This window comes from Callithrix jacchus, chromosome 3, assembly GCF_049354715.1.
Source record: "Callithrix jacchus isolate 240 chromosome 3, calJac240_pri, whole genome shotgun sequence".
NCBI lineage: Eukaryota > Metazoa > Chordata > Mammalia > Primates > Cebidae > Callithrix > Callithrix jacchus.
In genome coordinates, this window is record NC_133504.1 from 186,179,979 (window position 1) to 186,192,923 (window position 12,945).

The 12,945-nt window shown below is 52.4% G+C and overlaps 1 protein-coding gene across 6 annotated transcripts in view; it reads right to left on the reverse strand.

Annotated features, from left to right (window-relative positions):
- The window catches only part of C3H4orf50 (chromosome 3 C4orf50 homolog), a 126,430-nt gene that overhangs the window by 66,492 nt on the left and 46,993 nt on the right, over window positions 1-12,945 (reverse strand). For 5 of the 6 annotated variants that reach the window (XR_013533206.1, XM_078367536.1, XM_054253493.2 and 2 more), the window contains 3 exons: window positions 11,729-11,911; window positions 4,959-5,007; window positions 2,858-2,979 (listed from right to left, as the gene is read on the reverse strand). Coding sequence is in view for 5 of the 6 variants with exons in the window: in XM_078367536.1 (XP_078223662.1) it covers window positions 2,858-2,979; window positions 4,959-5,007; window positions 11,729-11,911 (354 nt within the window). In the remaining variant the exon portion in view is untranslated. Of the gene's footprint in view, window positions 1-2,857; window positions 2,980-4,958; window positions 5,008-6,263; window positions 7,129-11,728; window positions 11,912-12,945 lie in introns of those variants that run through there. The other variant, XM_054253495.2, reaches the window with a different exon arrangement.

A 12,945-nucleotide genomic window follows, 5' to 3' on the forward strand; every position in this document is an offset into this window, starting at 1 on the left:
ATGACGAGCAGATAGAACCAAGACTGCAGGGAAAAGGCAGTGCGGGGAACCAGGAGCAGGTGCCCTGCCTCTTCCAGAGAAAGAGCCTGATGGTTCCTGTCTCCGGCTAACTACTCACCCAACAAGAGCTTCCGAAGGCTTCCTGTGGGGCAGCTGCTGTGTAAAGCATGGGAAAACGTTTACATTGACATCCTGCCATCTTGCTGCAAAGAAACGGAAGTCCTCTATGGACTTGAAATGATTTCCAGCAGAGGACGGGTTTTCAGTCCGGTGGCAATTCTGTGTTTGTAGTGATAACTTTGAAGGAAACTGAAGAGCACTTGAGGAACTTGGAACCGTAAGGGCATGAAGATGCATTCCTGGTTGGTTCATTCATGCAGTGTTGCTCCACCTATTTCCTCAAAGGCTTTTCTAAAGCTTTCTGGCCAGTATCACTGACAGCAGACACTGGAGGGTTTGTTTTCACATTGAGCTCCAGACTGGAACTTCGAGGCAGGGAGAAGGGACTGCTCCTTTCTCCCCAACCCCTCCCCATCCAGGCCATGCACCATCTGGTCACATAGTGATGGGAGGGCCAGCTCCAGAGCCACGCAGCCCGGATTGGGAGCCCAGCCCTGCTGCTTGCCAGCTGGGTGACCTTTGCCTCCTCAGTGCCTCGCCTTTTCTCACAGGCGAAGTGGGGCTGATGCTCATATCTATTTGGTGGGCCCTTTGTAGTTCTAGGTGAGCCCAGGCCAGTGCAGTGAGATTTGGGTGTGAGTGGTTTTTGTCTCACTGCTGCTGCTACCGTCGTCATCACTATCCTCTTCTAGTCCCCTTAGTCCCCTCTCTACCTCCTCACACTTTATGCTCCAGCCACGTTGCTTGCTGGACCTCCAAATGCCTCGGACACTCACCCTCCCATCTCTGCAAGGGTTCCCTTTGCCTGAAATTTCTTCTTCTTCTCTTCCTCCTCTTCCTCCTCCTCCTCCTCCCTTTCTTCTTCTTCTCTTCTTCTTCTTCTTCTTCTTCTTTCTTCTTTCTTCTTCCTCTCCCTCCTCTCCCTGTCCCTGTCCCTCTCCCTCTCCCTGTCCCTGTACCTCTCCCTCTCCCTGTCCCTGTACCTCTCCCTCTCCCTCTCCCTGTCCCTATACCTCTCCCTATCCCTCTCCCTCTCCCCCACCTCTCCCTCTCCTTCTCCTTCTTCTCCTTCTTCTTCTCTGATGGAGTCTCGCTCTGTTGCCCAGGCTGGAATGCAGATGCATGATCTTGGCTCACTATAACCTCCACCTCCCGGGTTCAAGCAATTCGCCTGCCTCAGCCTCCTGAGTAGCTGAGACTACAGGCATGCAGCACAATGCCCAGCTAATGTTTATATTTTTAGTAGAGACGGGGTTTCACTATGTTAGCCAACTAGTCTTAGACTCCTGACCTCAAGTGATCTGCCCGCCTCTGCCCCTCAAAGTGCTGGGATTACAGGTGTGAGCCACCGCACTCGGCCTGCCTAGAATATCTTCTACCTGCTGCTGATAAGGTGGATCAAAATAAAAAATCAGAGGTAATTCTCCTAGGAACGACCAGTGCTTTGTTTTCATTACTAGATAAGAAGTCATTTAAAATGAAATTTACCAGTCAGAAAAAAGAGTTTAAGGTCAATAACAATAGCTATTACTTTTTTGAATGCCTCCCTATTTTTGATTCTAGGCACTATAACAAATACTTCATATGCATGATGTCATTGAGTTGCCCAACAAGCCTGAGAGGTAAATAGTGTTGTCTCTTTGATCTTGTAGATAAAATAACTTAGTGTAATTATGGAGGCAGGAAAGAAGCTATGGGGATAACAGAAGGGAGAGAAAAATACAATCGGCTGAAATACAATGAGTAAGAGCAGTTTTCCTTCTGGTTAATGGCTGCTTTCTCTTTTTTCCGTGAGCACCTCTGATGTGCCAGGCACACACTCAGCTCTGCCTGCCTCAATTCTCCCCGTGACGGTAGCAGGCAGGCAGCCCCATTTCATGGATGAGAGTTATGTACGGCAGATTGAGTACTCGGCCAACGTCACACCGAACTATAAAGGGGTAGTGCTGGGACTTGAACTCAGATTTGCCAGATCCCAAAGCTCATAGGTAAAGTCAGTTTTCTCTGGGAAGACAGAGGGGAGTGCTGCTCTGGAAATGACTGATGAGGGTCTTTGGGACCAAGCCTGTAGGAAGTGCAACCAGAAAGGCAGGGGGGAAATGGAACAGAACATTTGTCTGAAGACATCTGAACGCTACCAAGGCCATGAGGACTTGTGGGACCAAAATTTCCTCTAGCAAAGCGAGCAGGGCACTTGGGGGATGTATTTCCCGTCGAGGTGAAGGCAGGATCTATGCAGGAAAGAGCCAGCTGAGGGGGTGCAAAGCTAAGGAGAGCACTGAACAGCCTCTTGGAGCCAACGGGAAAGGGCTCTGGAGCGTTCTGCAGGCTTCTATTCCCTAGGAGTGAGCGTGAGACCCGCTGAGCACTGGGACTCCTCGTCGGCTCAGCCCTGATGACCTGCCCTGGTCAGAACAAAGGAAGTCCTCTGTGATGGAGTTACTGTCAGGCCTCAGATTACACCATCAAGGTTTCGTACATGATCTCCAGCACACACTAAAAGTCACCAGACGTAGGACGCATGATCTGACCGGAAACAAAAGTTAAAATCAAGTAACAGAAGGAGACTCAGGGTGCAATGGGCAGGGTGCTACTGGGGAGTTGGCTGTGTTCTGTTTCTTGACCTCGCAGTGGCTTTATGAGTATATAATGCTTGGATAATTTGCTAAGCTGTAAGTGTGTTGTACTTTCAATAACCAAGTTCATTTAGGAAATAAGGTGACAGGTGCCTTCTCACCTTCTGAGAATCCAGTTGGGCTGTCTGTGCTGGCCTCTCGGGCTTGGGAACAGGCCAGGACTCTGAAGACAGTGGGCTTTGGTGGACACTGTCCATTTCAGGATTCAAGAGGTATGTGTGAGCTGGAAGGGAAAATTCTTAGTCAAGCCTCAGCCCAGGATCCTAGGTGAAAAGTCTACAAGGCTCTGGTCTCTGCCATAAACTTCTTCACCCTCTAGCCGTTCCCAGATCATTCCCAGACCCCACCCCCCAGGGCAGAGGCCCCCTCAGAAGCCTTTGAGCTCTCCAAGCACCTCATCCACACGCCTCTGATGGTGCTGTCATGATCTTGGGGCATCCCAGAAAACTACCTGCCCGCCTGACCTTCCCCTACCTGGCTGCAAGCTCATTCCAAGCAGGAACCGCCACCTTAGCAAGCCGGCTTATCTTCGTAAGCCCAGCAACCCTTATGTGGAATCTGGCATGTGGCAGCGCTCCAGAAATGTCCAGTGAAAAAATAACCCAATCGGTCTAGTACATTTCCTTCTTTGAAAGGAGACAAAGCTGAGCCAGAGGGGGGAGGAGGCTTGCCTGGGGCCACAGGTGGAAAATGAGTGGCAGCAGCAGCCCAGCTAGGATCTGCGCCTCTCCAACTGTGAGACCAGGTGCCAAGTCAGGCTGTAGGGACAGGCCTGTAGGTGAAGGTAGAGCAGGACAGGCCATCCTGAGGCGTCAAGGACTGAGAACAGGTCTCTCTGCTCGTGTGCTAACATCCTGCTTTGTGTCACGGGCCAGACGTTCCAGAGGAAGGTCATATTATCCTTCTCTTAAAAGCATGTATGGCTCAGAGAGGTTAATGAATGCATCTAAGACCACACAGCTGGCAAGAATAGAATCTACTAATAAGAACCACTAGACGAACAGATCTCAATAGCAGCTTGTCGGTCTTAAAGGCAACACCCTCCAGACTTTCTTCACTTTTTTTACAGAGCACCTGATCCGAGCACAACACTAAACAAATCCTTAGGAGTCCCGTCGCACCCCCGCGCTGAGGGCACGTAGCTGTGCTTAAACAAGGCCCAGTCAAATACCACCTATTCCCCCAAAACCATTTAAATAAAAATAAAAGTAAGACAAGGCCCAGGAAAACTCTGTCTGGTCAGGCAGTGGCTTAATTTTCTATTTAATAATGAGCATAGGCCTGGCACAGTGGCTCACACCCGTAATCCCAGCACTTTGGGAGGCCGAGGCGGGCGGATCACTTGAGGTCAGAAGTTCAAGACCAGCCTGGCCAATATGGAGTAACCCCATCCCTACAAAAATATAAAAATTAGCCTGGCATGATAGTGGGTGCCTGCAATCCCAGCTACTCGGGAAGCTGAGATGGGAGAATTGCTCAAACCCAGGAGGCAGAAGTTGCAGTGAGCCAAGATTGCGCCATTGCCCTCCAGCCTGGGTGACAGAGCAAGACTCCTTCTCAAATATAAATAAATAAATATAAATAAAAATAACAGAACAGCAACAAAAGAAGCACTCATGTTACTGTCTCTCCATCTCTCTGGTAACCACGGATGGTATTTCAGTTGCTGTCCCAGCCTAAATTGCAAATCGGACACAAATGTGCATGTAGAAGTATAAAGCTATGATCATATGAAACACTCCATATCCTAAGAGTTTTAAAATTGGCAGAACACGGTAATTTCCATGCTGTCACATGGCGTTTCTCAGGACCATGTTAATGACTATGTTGTATTTCACTGATTGCACGGATTCATTAACAATACTGAGGGTTTCCCCCAATTTTTCACTATTATAGAGGCACTGGTAGGAACACACCTGTCCACAGAGCTTTCACATACAGAATTATTTACTTAGGGTGAGTTTCCAGGAGCAAAACTCTAGCACTGAGGAATTTGGACGTCTGTATGCTTCCAGTATGTTCTCTCATTGTGAAATAAGAAGGCAATGCCACGTAGGAAAGGAGGGAGAAGTGGGTCCCATTCATTTTAGTAGCATGAACGTGACGGTGGGCATCTCCCCAACGGCCCTCCTGTCACAGTGTCCTGCTGGCCTGGGCTTTTTCTGAGCACACAGGCTTTTCCTGATTGAAAATCACACTGACCTCTTAGAGCTGCTGTCATCTCAGACTTGATGTCCGGGTGGTGGCTCGTCTGCAAGAAAGAACATCTCGGCAGTTATTCTGCATGGTACTGAAGGGACAGCCTTGCACAGAGGACAGCAACTGGGCCAAGCAGGGCCATCACCCTTCCCCAAAACAGCTGCATTCTGTGGAGGACCAGCTCTGCCTGTGTGCGTGAAGACCTCCCTCCTCTTCTCTCCAGGATGCTCAAAGGAGAACAGGAATTGGTTTTGCTCTTAGGAAACACAGGCACACACAAAAATGATTCTGTTTCCTTTTCTCAAGTTAAAGCTCCAAATGGAGATGGTAATAAGTGTTTTACAAACTGCTATTTAAAAAAAATTTAATCAGGACATCTGGTGCTCCAGTGTCTCCCCTGGGGCCCCTGATTCAACCACCCAGGAATTCAGGTTGGGCTTGAACCTGAGTGCACCATCTGCACCACCGCACGGACCAGCGTCCTCCTGGTCCTGCAGTGCACAGGGCAGGTGAGAAGTGAGACAGCAATGATCATTCAAGATCATCCAACTGGTTGGCCCAGAGGCCCCCGAGTGGTTCAGCAAGAGCAACTGCTGGATCTTCAAGGCAGATTTGAGCTGTTTTCAGACCGGCGGTCTGGATCTTGCTTCCTCTTGAGTGTTTCTGATGGGGCAAGGGCCGGTGTGCAGTGCTGCTGTGATAAATGTCTTCCCTGTCTCCACTTCCAACACCTGGTCACGCTCATCCTCCAGGTACAGGAGGCCATCTCTATGCCTCTAAGGGCGCTGCCCTCGCTTTCTGTCCCTAACAAACTTCTACGTAGATGTCAAGGCCCAAATTCAGATGTTGCCTCCTCTGTGAAGTCTTCCCTGATTCCACCTGGCAGAGTTCAGCCACCTGCCTCTCCCACGGCCCCTCCTGGGCTGCAGTGACACCTGGGCTCTGTGAGGGTCCCTCTAACCTGGGCTGACTGGTGCAGTGTCTAATCCCCAGGGACTTGGGTTATGACTCTGCTGTCTTCTCGTAGTAACTGGACCACACCAGCACTCCTGGGGGCCTCTGCTGCCAGGCACAATGCATGCTCCTGAACTGTGCTGTTAGAGGACTTTGCTGTAGCCCCTATCAACGCTGTTGTGTCTTCAAGCACCATGGACTTTCCTACCCCCGTGCTTGTGCCCACGCAGGCCTCGCAGCCTTGAGACCTTCATTCCATCCTTCCAACTGTTAAATCCTGCTTTTCGTCCTTCAAGGCCTCGCCTGAGTGCCTCCTACTTGTGGGAAGTAGAAAAGTTCCTCTCTAAAGTTTCCTTTCTTGTTAAAGAATAAGTGTGCTAATAACTCCTTGTTAAGCCCTATCCCATGTAGCTGTGAGACACGCCGTGCTTACAGGCACGTAGTACATTCTATGTTACGTTAACCAAGATATCTGTGCTGGACGTGCTCACAGGCATGTCCCAGCTCTCCATTGCTTTTACCTGTTAAGAAAATTTTAAGTTGTTATCCAATCGGGTTTTATTTTAGATTGTGAGGTCTGTCTCCAGCCAATGGAGATCAGACACAGCAGTAAGGACAACCCCAAGTACGTAAAGAACGCATTTGTTTGTTTTTCCTTTGTTCGTTGTTCTCTTGCTGCAAGATGGCTAGTGAGGGTCCCCTTCCTGCACTTCTGGAAGTAAAAACTGCGTTGCTGAAAGATCCTTTGTTTCAGTGCTGATTGTTCTTTGTGGCACCCAGCATCTCTCTCCAACACTATTCCAGAAAGCATATCCCCCAATAAGTCTCTCTCCTCTCTCCTTATTTCCAGTGCTTCAAATGAATGCCTTTTACTACCCCTGGGTTTAGAGTCAGGTGTCTCCTCACCTGACTCTAACGTAGAGGTGTAAGAGCCTCTTATATAGAGGCTCCTTCAACTCGAGAATGAGGTTTCGTTCACCTTCTTGGAGGATACACTAGCAGAGTAGCCTAAATCGCACTAAACTGACTTCTGGGTGGCCCTGCATTTGGTATGTGATTGAGGTGAAAGGACCCTTTTCGGCTTCCAGCTCCTCAACTGTCCCATTGGCCTGGGGGCGCTGCAGAGCTGGGCTTTCTCAGGTTGAGTCCTGGCTCTGCCACTCGCCGGTGCATGATCCTGGCCACGTCAGTTGAATTCTCTGAGCTTCACCCTCTCCATCTGCAGAACGGAAATACAGTACCAATATGTTCTTTGCAGGGCTCTGCCAGAATGAGATGAGAAGGAACATCTACTAAATGCCAGCGGCACCGAGGAGGGGACAGATGAAGACTCGCGCTAAGCTCTCCCAAGCCCTGCCTCTCTCCCCACGCAAACTTTTAGGGGGATATTCTACATTTCATAAAAGGTGGGAGTTAAAGAGAAAGTAATTGCCTGGATCCTCGGAGGCCTGAGCTTGGGGACTGCTGATTTAATGAATTGGGGGAGTTCAGGGCTTCGAGGGACAATTCTTCAATCGTCTGAGTATGACAGCTCCTTCTTTAGACCAGGTTCCTTTTCCAAAGGCCACAACTAGATTTCACTGACAAATACCCAGAGGAAAGCGGGAGGAGGCAGGAGGAAGAAGAAGCCGCAGGGCGAGAGGAGGTAAAATTAGCATCTTCTTTACTAGGTCACCTCCCTCTTTGCCCCGACCGACCAGATGACTCTCCCCTGCTAGTGGGACCAAGGCCCCTAGCTGCTCCCAGGGGAACAAAACTGAGGTTTTGCTTGAAGGTGCCCCAAATACTGCTGGATGCCTGTGTGTGACAGGTGCCCTGGCAGGCATTTGACATGGAGACCTATTCAAACCTCACAGAGCCCCATGGGGGACAGCAGCCCCCACCTGGCCTAAGACAACAGGTGGCTCAGGCAGGTGAAGGGCAAGTGCCAAGTTCATGAGATAGGTCATTATTTAGAATCAGGGTGTCATCATCTGTGGGGAATCTCTGTGCCCAGGGAGAGGACAGAAAACAACCCCTTTAGGAGCATGGGAAGCTCAGGAGTTCTCTGTTCTCTGATGGGACCTTCCATCTGCGGAGTGGACCCCAGGCCAGACCCTAGGGGTGGGCAGGAGAGCCAGCTGCCACCTTAGCCAGTGCTGTGTCCTAGGAGAGCCCAGGCACCCCTCTTCTCCTCTCCTTTGGTACCCGGGCCTCTACCTCCAAAGTCTCAGGGGTGGGGTATAGGGACCATGTCACCAAATACAAGGTGTCTCATTTTGGGCTTGTAAATATCAAGGTTTTAGGAGTCTGAGAATGGAGGAGCCTGCCTTCCCCGAGGGCCCATCTCCAGCTAACACCAGGGAGGGGCAAGACTCGTATTTCTAGCAGAAGGAAGAGTGACCTCTGCCATGGCCGGGCTGACCTCGTGGGAATCCCCACCCCCGGAGCAGGCACCTGAGCTGGAGAGAACCAGCAGAGCAGGAGGAAGGAAGCCAGGGCGGATACAAGGGTGACCGACAGACGCCAGTAACCTGGACAGCACAACAGCAGATGCCAGCACAGATGGCGGTGCCGGGACCCATGGCCCCCAGCCCATTGCCACATGCCTGCAGGAAGAGCATGGGGGCCAAACCGTATGAGGCTCCATTTCCACTGCCCACCCAAACCAGGGTGAGAAGAGGAAACGGAAAGGCAAAGACTCAGTCAAGTGCAGGGAGGGCAGGTGGTCCCTGACTGCCGCCTGCATGGGCACCAGGCCCTCCTCCTGAAAGGGCAGAGCTCACACACAAGACCCCACACCCACCCATCAACAGCCCCCGGACATGCTGAGGCTCAGGGTCCCCGTGGAGCCTTGCAACAGGATGCTGGGAGGGCGGAGTAAGCAGATCCATGGAGAGCGTGCAAGGGGGTGGGCAGCGTGAGCCTTGGCCATCATGGATCAGCTGGATACATGGTCCTTGCTGCTCTGGCACGTCCCACCTCCAGCCAATCAGAGTCTCCCCAGCCATCCTCATAGCCCTCCTGGGCTCCCAGCCAGAGCCCAAAGGCTTCCATCGGGAATTCCATCTGTGTCCCCTGAATCGAGAGTTACTGCCCATCAGGCAGCACTGGACATGCTTCCTGCCCAGCTACCAGTAGGAGGAGCTGCCAACACCACTCCCACCCTGCTCTCCACTAACTCAAGAACCAAGATGCAGACACCCCGCACGGGCACAGGTGCCTGTGGCCTCCCGTCCAGCCCAGCTTCCCCCCACTCCTCCCCATGGCCTCCCATCCAGCCCAGCCTTCCCCTCACTCCTCCCCATGGCCTCCCGTCTAGCCCAGCCTCCCCCCACTCCTCCCCATGGCCTCCCATTCAGTTCAGCCTCCCCCCACTCCTCCCCGTGGCCTCCCATTCAGCCCAGCCTCCCCCCACTCCTCCTCGTGGCCTCCCGTCTAGCCCAGCCTCCCCCCACTCCTCCCCATGGCCTCCCGTCTAGCCCAGCCTCCCCCGACTCCTCCCCATGGCCTCCCATCCAGCTCAGCCTCCCCCACTCCTCCCCATCGCCTCCCGTCCAGCCCAGCCTACCCCCACTCCTCCCCGTGGCCACCCAATCAGCCCAGCCTGCCCCCCGCCCATGGCCTCCCATCCAGCCCAGCCTCCCCTCACTCCCCACCTGGGGACCACACTGCAGCCAGCCTGGAGCTCTCTTAATTTCTGAAACACATCACATTTTTTTTTTCACTTTCACAAGGTCTGGCAGGGACACCCTGGTCCTCAGAAGCATGTCCAGGCCCAGAAGCACATCCTTACAGAAGATGAATGAGTCTGTCCTATGACATCATTGTAACAACTCTCCCTGTTCTTATTCTAGGCTCCCAAGTGACCGATGAAGAAATGAATGAAAAAAATTTGATTTTCCAGATAACTACAGGGAGAGAATATGCTGACAATGTTCATTCATTTAGCAAATACTTAAACCTGCATAATAGTTCTATTTCTCATAGGAAATTTAAAAATTAATGTTCTGCTGTATACATCATTCTCTGTGAGTTTGGTCGCTGCAAGTCAGCCTATCCAATCCCAGTGAACATTTCAGTTCTAGTTCCAGGACCTGTGAGAGTGAGGAGCAGCTGTTAGAGGTGGGCAGCTGCTAGGATGCCCTTCAGCAGACAGACAGCCAGCTTTCCAGGATGACACCTGCTGCGTTTAATGTTTGATACTTGGACAACCTGGAACTCTGCTTTTAATTGCATCTCACTTAACTCCTGGTTATTGGGCCCCTAGCGGATCCCAGGGACGATGCAGGCACTTCAGAGAGATTCTGCCTTCTTTTCTCACCCCTATTCTAGTTCTGAAAGTCTTCCACCCCTTGGGCAAAGAGAAGAGCAAGAGACTGGGAGTCTGGGGCTCTGGATTCAAGTTCCGGCTCTGAACCGAGTCAGCAAATGGCCCTGAACCTCCAGGCCTCCATCTCTGTCTAATGATTTGGACCAGAGGGCACCTCTGAAGGCTGTGAGGAAAAGGAAGGGTCAGAGGAGGCTGGCCTTGCAGAGACCAGGCTGGGCAGAGCTGCAGAGGGAGACTCAGACCTGGTGCCAAGGGGCCAAGAGCAAGCCCCATAGGCAGATCCTGGAGGGAGTGTGGAAAACAGCCCCGTCTGTTTGCCGTGAGAGCTGCATCTCGCCTGTGCACATAAGGAGCAGAGCTAGTGTGGCGGGGGCACTGCTGGCTTGCTGCCGAATGGGGCTCCATGTATGTGTGTGGGCAGGCGTGGCTGGGCACCCGTGGGTGCTGACTGGAGTCAGGAGAACTCATCCCTGCTTGCACTGCCTGTGTGACCTGGAGCACATCTAACCTCTCTGGCCTCCGTTTCCTCTTTTGTTGACCACTGGGACCGGAGATTCTCATTCATTTGGTTCATTATTTCATTCACTCATTCAACAAACATTCTTCCAGGTTTGTTGCAGATTCTCAGAGCCAGGCACTGGGAAGACAAAGATGGCTATGGAGCAGCCCTGGAACCATAAACTCCTGCAACAGTCGGGCGATTCCCTGCTCAAGCCCCGTCACGCACTTCCACGTACAAGGGAGCACAGGGGAGGGTGTGGTTAACTCTTTGGTCTGCAGGGTTCACAGCAGGCCGTCTGGGCAAGGTCACACCTGTGCCTTGAAAGATGGACAGGAGGCCGTGGGATGACTGAGGCAACCTGACAGAGGAAGGGCCAGTGCACAGGTCCCAGGGCATGCACTAAAGACCCATCTTGTGACACACACCCAATGAAGCTTAATGATGCTGAATAAAATCACTGTTTGTGGCCAGGTGCAGTGGCTCATGCCTGTAATCCCAGCACTTGGGAGGCTGAGGTGGGAGGATCATGAGGTCAGGAGACAGAGATCATCCTGGCTAACACAGTGAAATCCCCTTTCTATTAAAAATATAAAATTAGCCAGGCATGGTGGTACATGCCTGTAATCGCAGCTACTCGGGAGGCCGAGGCAAGATAATTGCTTGAACCCGGGAGGCAGACGTTGCAGTGAGCCAAGATCACGCCACTACACTCCAGCCTCGGAGACAGAGCAAGAGACTGTCTTGGAAAAAAAAAAATCACTGCATCTGTGCCCTGTACCATTTTCTGAGCACTGTGGAGGGTAAGGATTGCCAGATACACCTTCCCATGTTCACCCAGGGCACTGACACGAGCACAGAGGAAAAGCCAGGGGGTGTCTTCTTGGGTATGTATCCGTGGATGGAAGGAGGGAGGAAGGAAGGGCTGTTGGAGCCAGGCAGAGGCCTGCAGTGGACCTGCCCACACCCCGGTAGGAAGCAGGGACAGGGCCTTCTCTGGGACTCTACCTCTGGGACTCCGGGATCCAGGAAGGCCGCCATGTACTCAGCCAGAGCCACATCACCAAGCATGTTCTGCGCCAGATCAGAGAGCAGAAGGTCCACTGGCCCGTGTCTGTGCAGCTCCTGCAGCAGGCGGGTGATCAGGTGGTTCCTCTCCCGGCACTTATGGACCAGGGAAGCTATCTTGGCCTGCAAGGGAGAGAGGCCACGGATGTAGAGCTGCCCCCAGGGCTGCATGACTGAGCTGGGGGCTGGGAGCCAGAGAGTCAGCGGAGGCCCCTACTTACCATCCCAGCTCTGCCTCAGCTCAGCGGAGCAGCCTCCTCCCTGCAATGCCTCCCTGCACCCAAAAGCCGGAGCAGACTCCCACACGCCTCCAGGAGCTCCACACTGCCCTCCCCATGGGGTCTAGGCTGAAGGCAGCAGGGCGACAAGAGTGTGGATTTGGGCCCCACCACCGACCAGCTCTGTGAGCAAGCTCCCCTCCGCACCTCCATTTGCCCGTCTGTACAATGACGGTTGTCCCGGACACCAGGATAAAAAGAGATGGTGCTGGCAGGCGCCCACCCAGTGTCCTGTTTCTATCCTTATCTCACATTTCCATAGCACTTTGTAAGGGATTATGGTCTTCATTTAAAGAAATGCTCTGCAGCAAAAGGTGGCCACGAGAGGGAGGAGGAGGGAAGCCTCGAGCTGCGGGAGCTTCACGGTCCACTCTGCACCTTCCCAGCTACCGCGTCTGCAGGGGTGCGGCAGGAATTATGACAATTTTTATTTTACTGGCACCAACTCGAGGCTCAGCCAGACACAGAAATGTGGGGTGGGAAGTACCTTTAGGAACTGTGTGGCTCATGTTTCTGATATGATGGCTGAGAAAACTAAGGTCCCAGAGGGAGGATGATTCTGCTGGTCAGAAAGAGCACCCCGGTGTAACCAGGTTCTGCTGACACCCAGCCCGGGGCACCTCCCTGTCCACCCTGCCCTGAGGCCAGAGAGAAAGAGCAGAGCCCCCAGCTTCTCCCCTGACCCAGGCCCATGTTCGAATTGAAATGTTACCCTAACCAAATTCCGTGTCCTGCTAGCAAAGAACATATTAAGCCCCGTGGGCCAGTAATGACATTTCTGGGAACTGATCTTAAACATAAATGTCTAGATACACGGAAGAAACCTGAGAAAAAATGTACATTGGCCAGGTGGTGGCTCACGCCTGAAATCCCAGCACC